The sequence below is a fragment of the Haliaeetus albicilla genome, chromosome 6 (genome assembly GCF_947461875.1).
Source record: "Haliaeetus albicilla chromosome 6, bHalAlb1.1, whole genome shotgun sequence".
Classification (NCBI taxonomy): domain Eukaryota; kingdom Metazoa; phylum Chordata; class Aves; order Accipitriformes; family Accipitridae; genus Haliaeetus; species Haliaeetus albicilla.
In genome coordinates, this window is record NC_091488.1 from 14,231,874 (window position 1) to 14,249,191 (window position 17,318).

The 17,318-nt window shown below is 41.1% G+C and overlaps 1 protein-coding gene across 7 annotated transcripts in view; it reads left to right on the plus strand.

Annotated features, from left to right (window-relative positions):
* The window catches only part of ERG (ETS transcription factor ERG), a 147,106-nt gene that overhangs the window by 75,831 nt on the left and 53,957 nt on the right, over nt 1–17,318 (plus strand). Inside the window, exon 1 of one of the 7 annotated variants that reach the window (XM_069785105.1) lies at nt 6,382–6,533. The exons of the other annotated variants lie outside the window; for them this stretch is intronic. Coding sequence (XP_069641206.1) covers nt 6,516–6,533 — 18 coding nt within the window. The 5' untranslated portion in view covers nt 6,382–6,515. Of the gene's footprint in view, nt 1–6,381; nt 6,534–17,318 lie in introns of those variants that run through there. 7 annotated transcript variants of the gene reach the window in all.

A 17,318-nucleotide genomic window follows, 5' to 3' on the forward strand; every position in this document is an offset into this window, starting at 1 on the left:
CTGTTGTAGGTGAGACTGAATGACATGATGAAGACAGTGGTATTGGGGACTGCAGAAGAAGTCTTGGAGAACTAGCTGAATCTTGACACCTACATTTAAGATCGTTGAAGCCTGATGAAGTGAATCCCATTTCAGCAGGTAGTGAATCAATTCCCTGTCTGCACATGAGCATGTCAGCACTTCCCTGTTATGAAGTACATGCGTTGACTATTGCAAGTAACTCCAGTGTCAATGTAATAGTGACTGTGTCAATGTAATACATGTAAACAGAGCTCCCATTTCATTTCCCATTCCTGTGGCATTTTTTTTTAATGTAGAGAGTATAGCTGGTCTCCAAAGATGATCAGAACAGAAAAGGTGGGCAAACAGTGGTGTAGTCACCAAAAGTATTTTGGCTGATAGAAGCCTAAATAGCTTGCGTCATAGTTAAGGACTCAGAGTTGGTAGTCCTTAGTAGAGTCAGTTTGACTTTCACTTTGAAAACTTCCAGCATTTCATTTCTGTAAAACTTTGTCCATTGGAAACCAATCCATTCTGGATTGCTGTTGTTCCATGAAGTAAAGTTAAAAAAACCATCGCGTTGCCCCCAAATCAGGCTCTCTCCCAACTTTTCAGCTCTGCCAGCGAGTGAAGTGAGTTCATTGCTATGACGGGCAGGAAGGAAGGTGGGGATGGCAGAAAGACGTGAAGGGACTAATTGGCCGAACGGGTTGGAGCAGCTGAAGATAGCGCGCGGGGTGATGGAAAGGGAGCAAAGACGGGAGAGTGGGAAGAAGCCGTTAAGTCGTAACCAGCCCTGACGGCGGCTTCGTGCAGGTCGTAACCGGTGGGTGCCACTGCAGCAGGAAGAGCTCTCTTTTATCTGGTTCTGTTAAAGACTCCCCTTCTCAAAAGAAGTCCTTTCTGACTTCGGAAAGAGCTCTTCACCGCGTGGAGTGGAGGAAAGGCTGGAGCCGGGCTCCCCGTTAGAGGGGCACGGAGCACCCTCTAGTGACGGCCGGCGCCCAGCTGCCCGCCGCTCCCGGGGGGGCTCCCGGCCCTCGCACCGGCGGGGAACGTCGCAGGGAGGAGGAGAAGGAGGAGGAGGAAGAGGAGGAGGAGGAGGAGGAGGAGGAGGAGGTGTTCCTCCTCCCTCCGCTGCGGTGCGAGGCCCGGCTCTGTGGGACATGCGCAGCGTTGGCAATACCGCTGGAGGAAAGGGTGCTTTCCGTGGGACGCGTGCTGCGTTGCCCCAGTGGCCAGGGAGTGATAACGAGTATTAATTATGCGGCTTTACCTGGGCTGCGTGCTTTGACGTAGCGGTTGGAGTTTGGCGAAAGCGGATGCCCCACGTCCCTCGGGGTAGCGCCTTTCTCCCAGAGCCGACCTCCACGTTTCCAGCAATGGGTCAACGGGCACGAGCCCACCCCAGAACTGGACCTCATTTCTCCCAGGAGGTAGTTTGTCCTGTGCCCTCAGACCTGGTGCTGCATCAGACCCACTCAGGTGTGGAAGCAAGAGGTCCCTTCAGAAGGCGCGGCAGTCGTGGGGATGGGGGACGAGAGTCCATCGTCCTGGAGAGCAGCGCCTGAGCTGCTGGCCCTGCAGCCCCTCGGGGCAGGTTGTGAAACTCTGTTCTTACCCCGAGCTCCCCTCTTTGTTCCCCTGCTAAAAGCCTATTTGTGAGAGCTTTCTTTGTGGTGAGGGGAGAGTTTCCCCCTCTGTGAGCAGATTTACTGATGTTTTCCTCTGAGCGAGCTGAAAGCTGTGAATTAAAGGGAGGAAGTCCTGCTGAAGGGCTTGCTGACAACTTGGTAAGAGTGTATTTGGCCCTCACACACCGAGCTGAGTATGGCCAAACTGATGTTTGCAGCTACATTTAAGCAAAATGCTACATCTTTTTGAGAGGACTAAGACCTTCACAGATGTATCTTCATGTGCCATGAAGTAGCATTAATTTGCCTGAATTTCTTAAAATCTGCTTCCAAAAACTGCAATGCAGTCTTTTACTGTATTCAAGTTTTTTGATTTGTAACCTGGTTCTACCTAGAGGAGAATCTCCTTTTTACCCTTAATGTTGGTAGAGGAACAGAGCTCACTTTGTCCTTTCCTTTCCTTTCCTTTCCTTTCCTTTCCTTTCCTTTCCTTTCCTTTCCTTTCCTTTCCTTTCCTTTCCTTTCCTTTCCTTTCCTTTCCTTTCCTTTCTTTTCCTTTCCTTTCCTTTCCTTTCTCCTTTTTTCCTTTTTTCCCTTTTCCCTTTTTCTTTTCCTTTTCCTTTCTTTTTCCTTTCTTTCTCTCTACTTTTCTTTTAATACCCACAACTACAGACACTATATGTACGCATACTAAGCATAACACACAAGGTGAACGTGTCTCCAGTTTGCCCGATTATTTACTCATAGTTATTTATAATGCAGAGAAATCTGTACAGTTAAAGGGATGAAGGCCACATTATTAACAGTACTAACAACATTTGGAAAGTAAAAAGGAAAGAAGCTATCCGGGAAGGCTGCTGAACAAGCATTGTGAAAGTAAAAGACATAGTGGCAGTAGTGAGGATAACAGAGCACGCCTCCAGCCTCTTGGTCAGCCCGGGCTGAGCGCAGCGTTCTTGGTTTACCTCCCAGACAGCAAGATGGATTGCAGATCTGTTTACATAGGCAATATTGCAATATATTTCCTATGTCCTAACACTAGCAGATATGATATGAAAAAATCTGAGCACAGGATTGCTTTTTAGTTAGTAGTGGTGTTTCAAATAGCATGAGAAATGGTCCCTTTGGAAATATTTTACATGTGTTTAGGTGAGTACAACATGCATACTGAATATATTTCTAGCACATCCTAGAAAGGATGCAACAAGCAAAACAACTTTTTTCTTTGGAAATTCATCTTCTTTGTTTAGGACCCAGTCTAATCACTTCTTTTGCATGGTGAGACCAAACTTTAGGTCTGTGCAGGGCCCTGTTGGTTTAAGCAGGCTTAGATCAGCATAGATTGGATCCTTCGTCTCCAGTTTAGAAAGCTCTTCTCTAAAGAGGGAGCTCTTTAGTCCTAAAGGTAGAAGGCGCCTAAAGCAGTGTTCAAGCCTGTCTGTATTCAGGAAAGAACTTAAGCACAGCTGTAATTCTAGCATGTGCAAACCCCCTGTTTTGATCAAGAAATTTAAGCACATGTGTAATGGTAGTGTTTTGTTGCTCTGTGGTATTAAGATGCAGGCTTGAATGTAGAAGAAAATTCCAACAGAAAGGAGCCCAGACAAATTAGGGTGACAAGCCTGAGAGAGAAATTAAGGGGCAAGGGAGTGTTAGGTGACTTGTGTGGCTTTTTAATACTTTTTTGTGTTTTCATTCTCTTTGTTGACCAAGCCACATTTTTTCATACTCGCACAGCATTATTTCAGACAATAGCACAGAGTTGCCTAACATAACAAAAACGTATTTTCTTTCTATTTAACCTTAACAAAATGGAGAAGAGAGAAAAATAGTAGAAGTGTTTGTACTATTTTTCTTTTGCAACTGGATGGTGGTGATTTGATAACCCAATATTTTCCTTTCCTTACAATACCAAGGCTCTGTCTTGCAATTGGATCGACATAAGCGTAAGCACTCAGAAATCTGCCTGGGGGTATTAGTTTGAAAGTCAAATAAACTTCATTGAATTCTTTGGCCCAGAATATGTGCCAGTTCAAAATGGCAAAATCCTTACCAGCCTGTGGGCTCTGTAAAACTTACATAATATTAATAGAGCTCAGCAGAGTCTGATACTGCCTGTCTTATACTTCCAAAAGCCTTATATAAATCAGGAGGAGGTTTGTCTACATGGAGGTAGTCTGGAGAAGAATCATTACTAAAACCTGCTTGTGAATGAATTTGTTAGATCCCATCCACTGGAGAGCTGGAACTGATACTTCAAGCCGCTCAATATATTTGAGAAAAAACAAAATATCACGGGCTTAACTGGAGTGGAAGTCACCCAACTGAAACATTATACAACACTTTGAAATTTCAAGAAAAAGGTTCTAATCTTTTGGCTGTCTTGCTCATTGTTTGGAGATGAAAAGGGAGGAAATCAACATCCCCATGAAATACAATTACTGTAAATTGCTTTCTTTTCATACTGTTCATAATGAAAATAGGAAAGTTACCAGAAGTTACCTACTCTGCAGAAGCACAGTAATTCAGTGGCTGTAGACTGCAAGAAGACATTCAGCAGTGCAACACCAGATTTCTACATGAACCAACTAATGGAGAATGCAAACAATTGCATGGCAGTGCTGACTCTGGATTGCTCTGAAGCGACCAGAAGTCATCTTTACAGTGGAAGAAAACAGCACCCCGTAAAGTGAACTATAAAATCAAGCTAAACTTGTACAGGGAGTTGGTCCTGTGGCACCTCAGGATCCAGAGCGGGGAGGAGAAGCAGGGTGGGTGTCTGCTCTCCCCTTCCCAGTCTCTCTGTCAGGATCTGGAGTCGGCTGGAGGCTTGCTCAGCCCCTTGAGCTGGCCAGCGGGGCCCCGAGGCTTGTTTGTGAGGCAGCTGGAGAGGAGTTGGGACACGGGCTCAGCTGGGTGACACACCATCAAGCCTGAAACAGGGTCCTCCTGGGGGCAGCTCTGCCAGATCCCAGTTGCACCGGTCCTGTGTCACTCCATTGTGTCCAGGGATTTCCAGCTCTGCAGTCCCCATGGGGCACCTGGAAACGAGGATTTCCCGGGACCTCGTGGGTGGCAGAGCCATGTCCCTGAGCAGGGGCAGGTGGACAAGCCTTTCCTCTGCCCTGCCTTGGGGGAGATGGAGCGGCGCCTGCAGGACAAATGCCCGATGGCCAAGCAGGCAGCGCTTCATGTCGTCCGGGTGCATCTCTGGAAAAGTGCGTGGCCGCGTTTCACCTTCTTCGGGTCAGGATAGGAGGGGAAGAGTGAGCTGGGACTTGCCGCTGTCATTGTGTACCATTTGGAAAAAATGCATGCCGAATGCCAGCAGTCATCACCAGTTACAGAACAACGCTCAGATTTCCTTTTCTTTTCCTAAGGAGCAGGAGAGGAAGACGCTGGGAGAGGGTGAGGTCATCTGCTTCCAGTAAATAATGCTATGACAAGCCACCACTATTTCTTCTTCTTTTTATCACAGCAGAGTCCCTGGTCAGAGGGCAGGACCTTATGACAGCGAGAATTATCTACCCAGTGCTGCAGTGCTTTCAAGCAACATGTCCATGGTTTGATGTTGTTACAGGAAGCACTGAGAAATCATAAACCAGTTAGAGTAGGACCAGCTTTTAAAAATTACAAGATTATTAAAAAATTAATACATTCTGACTTCTTTTAATTCTTCCTTCAATTTTCGAGAGTCCTGTTTTCAAGCTTTTCTCTTCTAGCTGAAAGCTCAGAATCTCTTGACACCAAGAGCTGTCTTTTACAAAAACATAAAATGTTGCGAGACTCATAAGAGCAAGAGAGTTGTGCCAGCGCTGGATCCTGAGTGGTTCTTTACGTGTGGACTTTACACTGGCTGGTACTGTGGAAACACTTTGCCTTTCTTATTCCCATCCATTTATTTTTTTCTTTTTTTTAGTTTAGCACTCCTAAGCAAGGGTCTGGGACAGGGACGGTATTTTGTTTGCACAGCTGGTAGTTTTGGCGTGCCCTGTGACTGCCAAATGCTACAAAAGGACAAATAAAAATATAACACTGAATAAAAAATGACTATCACACTCCAACTGGAAAGGGAATCACCAGTGAAACCACCTCATTTTCTTTCATGCATGCATAGAGCTGTGAAGTAAAAAAAGAGTGTGGAAAATTTAAGACTGTTTATGGCATTCAAGCATTTGCTTTTGAAATGTATGTCCTTTTGTGACTTCCTTTCCTCAGTAAGAAAGGGGCATCAAGAAGAAATGAATGTCTCCAATCTACTTGCTTCTTCTCTAAGAACAAAAAAAATGTGCTACATCAGATAGGCTAGAAAGTGTCAATAGCTCAAGAATTCAGGAATGAGGTTAATGGACAAATATAGATGCGGTGTAAGCGGGGCTAGACTTCATTAACATATTTGGAGTTACACCCGCTTATACCAAGTCTGGCTTTGGCCCTGAATCAGCAATTCCCCAGTGAATAGACTGCATGAAACTAGTGCCGAATTTGGCCCATTTCATCTGACATCTGCATCCTGCCTCAAAGTGGCATGTCACACTTACTGCACATCAGCTCACACCTGCCCAGGCAGTCACAGGCAATTGACTTTTTTGTAAAAAAAAAAAAAAAAAAAAAAAAAAAATTAAAAAAATTCAGTCGCATATCATCAAGAAAAACAACATTGTTTTAGGACTCTTATCTCTTCACTCCCAAATATCCTGTTTCTTCGAGCTGCAGTGGCCAGGACCAATAGAAACCTCTTCCTGCCATTGGCTGACTTCATTTCCCAGAGTTAGCACAATCTCATCCGCTCTAAACAACCTCATCAAAACTTCTTTCTGGTCAGACCGAAGCAATAATTATTATTAGCAATTATTAGCAATCAATAATCTTGATCACATTATGGCAAGCACTATTAAGGTAAGAAAGGGGTACCTTTTTTGTTGGAATTTTTTCAGTGGCGTGTTCTTTGGTTTCCTTTATCAACCTAGATAAGTTAGAATTGGGCAACACCCCCACTGCCACAATAGAGGACAACAAGATTTCCTTTGTACTGCCTAGTAAATTTCCTTTTTCCTACTCCAACCATCCGCAAGGCTTAAAAACTTCAAACTCGGAAAAAAAATTGGGTTTTTTAAATTCACTGTTCACTGCTGTGGATTGCATATGCGAAGCCCTTTTATGAGAGCTTCTGAAATTTCTTGTAGGTATCATTCTGGCAACTTGGATGTGTTTGCGGACTGCCATAAGGGGAGAGGGTGTGCACTGGAAGGAAAAAAAGGGGTTCCTAAGAGCACTAACCTTTTGGATACTTTTAAATGTTTCTGTTGTTGATGGGGACACAAATATTAGCAAGCGGGAATGAGACGCACCAGCTCTTGTTTCTCTCTCATGCAGGTGTTAATTATGTGCTTTTCTAGAAACTCTTATCCTTATACTCGGGACCTTTCTGAATGTTATTTTAATGGTGGCGGCAAGATCTCATGGGTGTGTTCTTTTTTGTTTTAATTTTTTGGACAATAAAATTCTCTTATTGCCTCATAAATTCACCTCAGTGCATGGTTTGTTTTTTTTAAGAATGACTTTGCTGAATTTTTCAGGTTGTGTCACTTAGAAAGTTGAATAAATCTATCTATCTATGTAGGTTTTGCTTCTCTTTATGTTGCAATAGATAGCAGTTACAGATATAGCAATAGCTGTGATTAATTGCAGAAGTATAACTGTAACTAATTGCTTTGTGATAGTGAAACTAATTTTCCGTAAAGAGCAAACCAGCATGTACAGTCAGGACTCTGCGGCGTTGTATTATCAGATTTGGGATCAAGGTAGTTGTTTTCTTCTTGGTATTGTGTATTTCTGTACTTTTCTTGTAATGCCAGAGATTTAGTAAGAGATACGGAATAGCAGCTGTGCCTGGCCATTAGCTAAGTGGATCTGCAGTTTGATTTCTCAGTAACTTCTGCTTAGATGTTTACATTTGAAAGATCATTTGATGCTTTTTGTTATGGTTTTTGAAATCTGAAAGTCTTGCCTGAAGACAATGTGATTAAAAAGACTAATGAACCTTCTCTTTTTGTAATCACTGATGCTTTCAAGAGGCTATCTGTAGAGACAAAGATCTGAATCGCCTGTGCATTGCTGGCCAGTATCTATTATATGCTAAATAGCTCTTGAAAGACTTGAATTCCCTTTGGTTTTGCTGTGCATTTCAGAGCACACAGGACATGATAGGCACTCTGAAAATCTTGAGGTTCAGAGAGTCAAGGTTTGCATTGCTAAAAGAAGGGCTATGTGCTGAGATAGTAATGCTGCTGTTGCGTCTATTAATCAGAATGCACTATCGATGTTGATGGGAAATTTTTTGTCAAAAATGATGGTACAGTGAGATTAAATGTTGTATGCATTTTGAGGAGCTCTTTATTATTTATTTTTGACATGTTGTATTGGCTGAATTATAATAGGGTAAATTATTGTAAACAATATCTCATCATTATTATTTTACCTCTACCTTACTCTTACAAAGGTGAGAAGAGACTGTGTGCAGCTGTGTATTATACAGCCTGGTAATGCAATGCAATCAGCAAAGCCTCCTGAGTGGAAAAACGTACATTTTTGTCTCCTCATCTGGAGCGTGAAACTTGCAGGGGGAAATATGCACCCCAAAACTTTGAGGATTTTGTGCCCAGGGTGCTGGGAAGTCCTTATATGCTGAAGCAAGGATTTTATTTATGCAAGTGCAAAATGTAAAATGAGTGGAAAGAAATGACAGGTGCTTTGCATTCCAGATGCAGGAAATGTACTCTGAGATGAAGCTAAGTCAGTCCAAAGATACATAAAGAAGTCAATTAACTGAGAGGATTCTGAAATAAAGAAATTCCATTTGAAGGCCAAATGGGTATTTGTGCTTTTGCTAAACAGTCGTTTAGTAAATGTTTTTTGCAATTTCAGTATAATGGCCTGTGTTGTCTGTTGGCAACAGGTAGCCCAGCTATCCCAACGCAGGTGACAGGAGGCTGTGGTCAAGGAAGGTGGAAAGCCTTACCTGGGATCTCTGTGCCGGGAATTTACTCTCTTCTTTAGGGAAGCCGTGGAGTCATTAAATGTCAAAATTGGGTTGCGAATGGCTATCTATTTGTTCATAACTGGGTAGAAGTTGCTCTAAATGTACACACATGCAAAGGTGGCCTTCCAGTAAGACTGTTTGATTCATCCTTTTCCCATCACAAACCTGCAGACAGACCCATGGGACACTCGGGGCTCATGAGAAATCAGGCTGGCTCAACTGGGGCTAATCAGTATCTATGAAGGCAAGCATTTGTGTAAGTTTTCTGGCACTGGGTTTGACGTCAGAAGCGTGGCTCTACTGGGAGATACATCTCTTCTCATCCCCTGCCCTCCTTCTGCTGCCCCCTTCTCCTTCTCCCCTGTGATGGGGAAGGCGCCGCAGTGGAAGGTTTCTTCTAAGAAGGACGATGCAGGAGTGCCTTTTTCTTAGGCTCTGACATGGATGGCTTACTTTAATTCTGACTTTTACACTGTAAGAGCGGCCGCCCTCGCTCAAGCCGGGGACCTCTCCCTCTGACCAGGAGCAGGGCTGGCTTCCATGGAGGGCTGCATAAGAAACTGTGGAGAAGAGAGTGGTGGGACAAGGTGTGCGCCTGCACAGCCAGGATTTGGGTTTCGGGACGCAGTCAGGGGGCTGATATTTCTAATGCATTCGCTTCCCTCTACCTGGTGTGTACGCGGCTAACCTCACTGTTACGTTTTTTGGCATTTGAAGGATAAAATACTTTTTTCAAGTAGAGAAAGCCTCCTAGCAGTCAGGATTTCAGTGCTAAGGTGACACGTTTCCTTCTGGCACAAGTAGTATCGGACAGATATGTGCAGTAGCACAATGGTGCAGAGCACTGAAGCTGAGGATTATCAAATCAATACAGCACTGCTAATTATAAGCGTCCCACTAGTTACTGTAAATACAATTTTAGAAAATATCAAAGGCTTTTGAATTAGGCATCTGGGTTTTTTGGTGGTTTTTTAATAGAATGGAGCAAAAATTACTTAAGTGTTACCTTGGGATAAAGTAATAATACTTACCCTGAAGGTCATTTTGGGTTTTTTCCCATTATCCTAGAGTGGAGGAAAGAACATTAAATAGAAAAATACAACCAGAATTCTACTTCCTTGCCATGTAGCAAGCCTTGTTATATTTCTCTCCCTGACTGCCAACGCAATTATACTTATTCTTAGAAAAACTCTTCGGTAAGTTACCTTGGCTTCACAATGACTTATTGATTACACTTGTGGATATTTCTTTTACTCTAATTTACTTCTAAATATGCGCATGTCCACTTTTTATTATTGAATTCTAATGTGCTATTCACATGGAAGCTATGATTTCTGGGAGAAAAAGTCTATGTATTTGATAAAGGACAGGAGAATCTTTGTGGTTTCTAAGGCTTGAAGAGTATGGATATACTGATTAAAGCAGTATATAGTGAAAAGATTTTTTTTTTTTTGTGAGGAATCTTAGTCTGTACTTATCTCTATAGTGTTACTTTTCTCCCACTTTCTTTTAGAAAACCTAAGTACTCACTCAAATACTTCTAAAGCCAAGGAAAGTTGGAGACAGTTAAAAAAAAAAATCTGTTCTTGGCGTATGGAAATGTTTAAGTCTTTGTTTAGAGGACTGCATCTGCACTGAATCCCACAGAACTAATACAGTAATTTGTACTTCTGTTCCTTGCATTAAAAAAATTATAAAGATTATTCTCTTTTCGTTCTCATCTCAGTCAGCAAATGATCCAATGGTATATTTAACTTTAAGCCTGTAAATACTTCCATTGGCTTTGGTGATATGACACAGCCCTCTGAAAGCTAAGCACACACCTGAGTGCTCTGGTGAATCAGAAGCAAGAACAGCAAGAGTGCCTTAAACCACTTAGCCTGATCTTGCACTCCCTAATTCAAAATTTCCACCAATTTAATGAAAATTGTGTTCCAATAAAGGCAGTAGAATCAGACTTATAATTATTTCCAGGTAAAACAGTATTTCTGACTCAAATACAAATGTACAATTTCAAGGAAGAAATAGTCATATAAGAACAGAAGAAGATATTTTTGGGATCTTTGTGTTGTTTTCTTTTGCTTTTAATCAGCAGTCATTTAACTCAATCTGGTTTGTGGCTACATATGCCAAAATGAAGTCAAATATAAGGATTTTGCTTTCTAGAATTAAGTCCCCAGGCAAAGAAGAACAGCTGGAAAATGCGTATGTTTGACTGAGTTGCTTTGTTTGTTTGTTTTTTCTTAACAAGAACTATATTATCTCTTAACAAAATGTTTTTCAGCAAGTTTCATGAGTTACAAAAGGCCTTTCAGAAATAATGTTAAAAGAATCAAGTGCTCTTGGAGAATGACTTGCTGAAAAATAAATACAGAAGTAGTTCTGAGAAATGTGAATGCCAAAAGAAGATACTTATTTTGCAAGTGACAGTTTATAATCCAGTAAAAATATATAATGCTGTTCACCCCAAAAGAAGTAGGCTTCATAATGCAAGTTTCTAAATCAAGCCAAAAGAATTATTTTTAAAATCAGCAAAGTGGAGAGAAGAAAAAGAAAAACTGGGTTGGTATCACTTGTATTATCAATTTTAACAAAGTAAAGGTGATACAGTAGAAAATATCACATGCAGTACCAAACCTTGTCAGGTTAACAAAGATCTTTTAATTGACTGCAATGTGGTTTCTATCAGATTCATCATTAACAATTAAAAAATTAATTTCTTTTGATAGATAATTATACAGCAGAGAAATATGAGCAGCTTTTCACATTGTCAGTAATGAAAAGCCAATGGTTGGTCAAAATGGCATGGGTTCTGCTAGTCATCCTGCTGTCTTTAATATATATTTGTGTGTTATAGAAGAAATGTTGACTGTGTTCAAAACACCAACAACGATCCAGAAACTTTTAAGCGCTTATATGAAAAAGGTATCAGTCCTCTCCTTAAAGGATGGATGTGTCTTTATGGTTGAAGGGGTTATTTTAAATGTTGTAACCAAGCCTGCCTGAGGTTGGCTAGTGCTGTGTCCCTCAATTTATTCCCTCCCCCTGCTCCCCTTAAAAGAAGGACTGTATAATCCTGTAAACAACTCATCACAGTGAACAGAGGGAGAAGTTTCAGGAAACGTGGTGAGATTCAGGCTGCAAACCTGTATCACAAGGAAGTTATCTCTCTCCTTGGCATGCATCCTTAGGCACCGGGTTACTGATTTTTACTGTGCACATAGTCATCCTATTAGAAAGATTAGACATTGCTTTCAGGAAAGGGATATTAGTGGGTAATAAACAGGTAATATTAGTAATGGTTTTTAATAACTACTGTGTACAAACCAGTGATTACCGCTTCTGGTAATTATCATGTCATAAATTGAATTTGTTTCAAAGTAAAATGACAACTATTGTCATAAAAATATCATTGAAAATTAAAAGGTAAAAAAGAATCATGAGTAATAGCGATTTTTTAAGGCTAGTCTGAAGGACACACCAAGCAATCGCCCACATACAGTGGACCAGGCAAATGGTCTTTTGGAATGGTGGATTTTGGAAATTAATGAGTGGAAGGAATGGATATGATATGATGTCTCCCTTCACTTGCAATGTGTGTTTATTTGGAGTGTATATCTCAACTGATAGGTGGGAAATGGTGTCACTAGGCTGGTATAACCTTTTCACACTAGGAAAAGATCTGACTTGCTTAGTTAAATGTATGTGTTGCCAGGTTAAGTAGTGCCTGATAGATGGGAAGGAAATACAACAACAGATTACAAGGACTGGGTATATGCAAATACCTGCAGGAAGGGGTGGTGAATAACTATTTATGGGAAGTGGCAGAACTCTTCAAAATGACCTACCTGACTTAAGAGAGATGAGAGAGCGAGATACAGAGAAACAGTGCTATAACTGGGAAAAAAGCCACGGGAGACTGGAAATGTTTTGTTTGACAAACCCCTAATTACAGTTGTGCTGAGAGAAACAAGTAGCAGCATATTAATTCTACATGGAAGATTTTTGCAATGCTAGCCTGTAAGATTTTTTTTTTAACCTCATTCTTTGGAGTTGAAAAACATCTTTTTTTAGACATTATGTTTATTACCTTGATAAACAGTAAAATGCTGCCACAGCAATTACCTTGATGATAAAGAGTCTGTAGACAGATACTTCCTGTGTTCATTTCCTACCCAGATAAGTCGCCAAAATCAGGGACTACCAATACAGGAAATGCTTTCAATAGGGACTTCCTATCTGTTAATATCTAATTCACTGAAAAGATCTAAGACCTTCTTGTTTGATATAAAGGTAATGTTCTACCTGTTACCATTTAAACATTTAAGCCGCAGTACAACACATCTGTTTGTGTAAAAATTTAGGACCAATGCTGTTCCGTTGGACTGTGAAATATCAGGGATTTTCTCTGCAATGGTAGGAAAAGTGCCCCTGCATTTTACAATACTGCAAATCAGGATGCTTCAAAATACATTGTCATTCTGTCAGATGAAGAGCAAGCAACCTCCCTCCAACTCCTTGTTGCCTGCATCCTTTTCTTGTTTGTATGCATCACCAAAACACACGTTTCACTAGCCCTTGAGGTGGACTTCTCCAACAAATAGTTCAGAACATGTTCTGGATATATTAAAGAGTCACAGCCATCTCTTGCAATCCACAGTGACATACATATTCAACCGAAATGACCGAAATAGAAATTTTGCCTCACTCTACAGAGAAATTAAACCATGAGTAACCTGTACGTTTGAACTTCTACTAAGAAAAAGAGAAACCTAGAGTAAAAGAAAAGTAAACAAAGACAGAAAACCTCCATTGCTAATCATAACTGCAGAATAATTGCTTTCAGGCACATGAATAGAATGAATGAGGATTTATAAAACCTGAAGTGAAATTGGCCAAAATGAAGTCAAAAGTATTTGGCCAATGGCTTGACTGGGGCCAGGCTTTCACCCAAGTTTTTCAGGAGCTTAGTCCAAATTTTGTGTGTTGTTTTGCCAATGATTCCCCTGGAGTCATTCCAGGTTTCTGCCACTGTGACTGAGATTGGTATCTTGGCCTTTCCCCAGAGTTGAGTAGTCCCTTGCTATTGTGGCTTCATATATATTGGGCCTTTTCATCTTTGAGGAATAGACCAGTGTTCAGTTATCTCCTCAGACTACTGCGGGAAAGGCAGTTGTTTAAGTTCATGTTGTGGTCTAACCGGCTGGGAATCTGAGGTTGGATTTACAGACCCTTCTGGAGACTGCAGTGAACGCATTGCTTGGAGCACCAGCTGTCGGACAGGAGGGCCGGTCCTGGGGGGAGCTGACCCAAAAGCCCAGTTACTGCAGATGGGTTCTGCTAGTTGAAGTTAGTTTTGACAAGTAATTTCCACAAGGCCATGGGTGAAGAAGCTCTAGGAAGTTGCCCCTCGGTTTTGGGTTCAGAGGGGTGTTAGGGAAATACATGCTTCGTCCTGAAAGCAATGTTCCTCGGACATGGTTAGTCAGCTCTTATCTACTTGCATACATTTTTATTATTGTTAGTCTTTGGCATATTCACATCAGCTTCCCTCATGCGTAAGGTATTCCCTTGGAAGTGCTCAAAATTGTTGCTTTTTACTAATCAGATCAACTCACTGAAGTGGTGGCCAGAGACATTTTTCACATTATTTCCATATGGCCATTACCTTTAAAAAATTTTCCTGTGATTTGCCATCAAGGCACCGTTACGTGTCCCGTTTTCATGGAATACAGAATCTGATTGTTTAGTCTATGTAAAGGGGGAAAAAAGAGGGGGATCCTGTGCCTTTAATGTTGTTTATAACGGTTGGACAGAGCTTGTCAGGTGAAGGTTAATTGCTCTCCAGTTAAAGCAGTTCTCTGCACAGATGGGTTATCAGGGCTGAACACTCGTTACAAGATTAATCTCATTTCCGACAAGACTTCCCTTTCCTTCAACTGATTTTTGCTCAGCCATTGGACCTGTCACCAGCCGTTAAAAGAAGGGTGGGTTACCTCTGGGATATTAATGCTTGTGTGCAGTGAAACAATACAAAGTGTGTGTCATATCGGTGGGGAACATCTTTAGGAGACAGCACATTTCAGTGCTGTTCTGAAGGTCGAGATTCATAAACAACAGAAACAATCAGGAACATTTGTGTTAACCCTCTTAATGAACACAAACTCCAGCCGAACCATCCATAGGCTCATTTTTCATGTTGGTTCTCTTCTAAGTGTGGTATTTTTTAGTTCCAAAGGTGTATTTTTGTTGAGAATTTTAGTCAACAAAATAGGCACTCATGAGATGTGGAACCCAGGACTACGCTTCTGTCCAGTCGATTAACTGATGAATGTGGCCACTTCGGTTAATGCTTGTTTCAGCAAGAGGAAATATATCATGACGACCACTTGAACAAATTAAACCTTCAGGAGTTTTGTCTTGGGCTCAACAGTAAACCTGTTGTATTTTCCTCTTTCTCTAAGCTGGAGTAGATCAGAACTGGATCCACTATATCCAATGGGCTACTATATCCAGTGGGCTACAGACAGATGTAAAGTCAGAGGAGAACCGGGCACAACATATTCTTAGCATAATATTGCCTTGCTAGCCAAAACTGCAGCAGATCTGCCAGTTCAGGCTGATCCTGAACTGTTGGATTGACTGAGTTCAAGGAGGCTATGGCATTGAACACAGAAGTCTCACTGGAGTTTTGGATTTATTTCAGGAGTTCTGTTACAACCAAAATAACGCAGCTTGGCAAAAGTCTCTGGCTGCCAGGTTTCTTCCATGCAGCTTTAGTCAGTAAATTCCAAAACACTAAACAAATATTCAAGGCAACAAACAGGGTAGCTCTTGTGTTTCCTTAGAGTTTCCTGTCCTGGCTTCGGATCAGCGTGGTCCTGTCGATGGTGCTGAGTCTTTCCATTGACTAAGGTGAACTTTGAATCAGGCTGAGTTGCCGCAGTCAAAAAAGCAAGCTCTGGAGGGTCGCAGGTGGCACAGTATTCATTGGAAGCTCGTTGTAGATGTGATCCATCAAACCATACAGATGTGTGCTGAACTGAAAGCATCTGAGCTGTTCCACTGATATTTTAGATTAAGAGTGTGCAAACGTGCATCATTGTGCTGGGCTCTGCAATGGCAAGATGATGTCCCCCACTTTCTTTTTATTGAATGAATAAGACAAATCCAGCACATTTTATACACCTGTAAGGACAGAGATGTCTGCACATGTACAGCATTAGACAGGTTAAGTAGTGAGAAGCAATGCTTTTGCATTTTGTTTTCTTACTTAGGATGGGAAGCTTTAGCTCCAGACATTCAAAATGGGATAGCAATGAACTATGAATTGCAAAACTGCATGGCAGGCAAGTGTGGTGCAGATTTGACAGCTGTCAAGTAGTGAGGAGATTTGCATCCAGGGAGACATCAGAAAATTATGTTATTTCTTCTGATTGGGAGCAAAAAAATAGGAAAAGGATACAGAGAGAAAGATCATCGTCTTTGTGTGATAGATGCACAACAAAAATTTGTCCTTGTTCCCATGTATGGGGCTTCTACATACTGAGAAGAACAAATTTGTATGCATTGTTAGTAATATTGGTCAAGAAACAGTTATTCTCCTGAAAATGTTTCGGTGAAGGTCTTTATTGAAACTGTTTATTTTGAATTTATGTTTTATAAACATTTAACAAAACCAACAAATTACATAAAAATTAGTTTTTGTTAGAAAACATCTATCTACAAGCTTCTGACAATTTCTTAATTTTCTTCTTTTTTTTAAATTATTAAAGTAGTCTAATAACCTCACTGCTGAATTCTTAGGGTTTTTTTAAATACTGGTAAGATTAAAAATAATTTTTCCTTTGATTAAAATCCGTGGGTTTTAAGGAAATGCACTCACTACAGTTATAAAGCTGAAACGAAAGGTAGACAGGAATGTAACCTCTGGATGTCATACTCTTCAGCAGTATGCATTCAGAGCCAGAGAAATTCAACTAAGTGGATTCCATTACTGGTTCTAATAAGATAGGAAAAGTGCATAGTAAATCTTTACAATCCCAACTAAATCATTGGTGCTTTATGCCAAAAGAGGCAACTTTAGTAGATAGTCTTTAAATGGACCAGGTTGATTTTTTTTTTTTAAAAAAAGGGTCCCTAAGGTTAGGTTGTTAAATCTCTGCTTAGAGCCCTGAATAAGGATCTTCATTTTTAAAGGTTCTGGTCAACTTGAGAGTTCCCACTGTTTCTGCTGAGTGAGGCTTCAGATGGATTTTTGAAGATGGACTGCTTACACACAATTGGAAAGTGTTGTTAGGCCACTCTGCCTCCTTTCACTGATGTGAAAAAAACCCTACTTGTCAACACTACCTTCCTAGAAAAAATAAGGAAAATTGAAAGTGGTTAGATCTTTTTTTCCTAGGAAAAGTCTTTGTTTAGTAAAATAATTGAAAGTTGCAGAAAGACAGTTAGACAGGAGATGAATTTGGGCAAAGTGGCTTTGTTGTACTCTTCTTTCTTACACCTTCCTCCCAACCTGTAGTTTTAACCAGCTGAAATGCTAGAAAACTGCAGTTTTGCAAAACTTCTCCTCTATTTTCCCTCCCACCTTTTAATATACGAAACAGAGGTTGGTTTTGTTTTGCAAAGTAGTAACCATT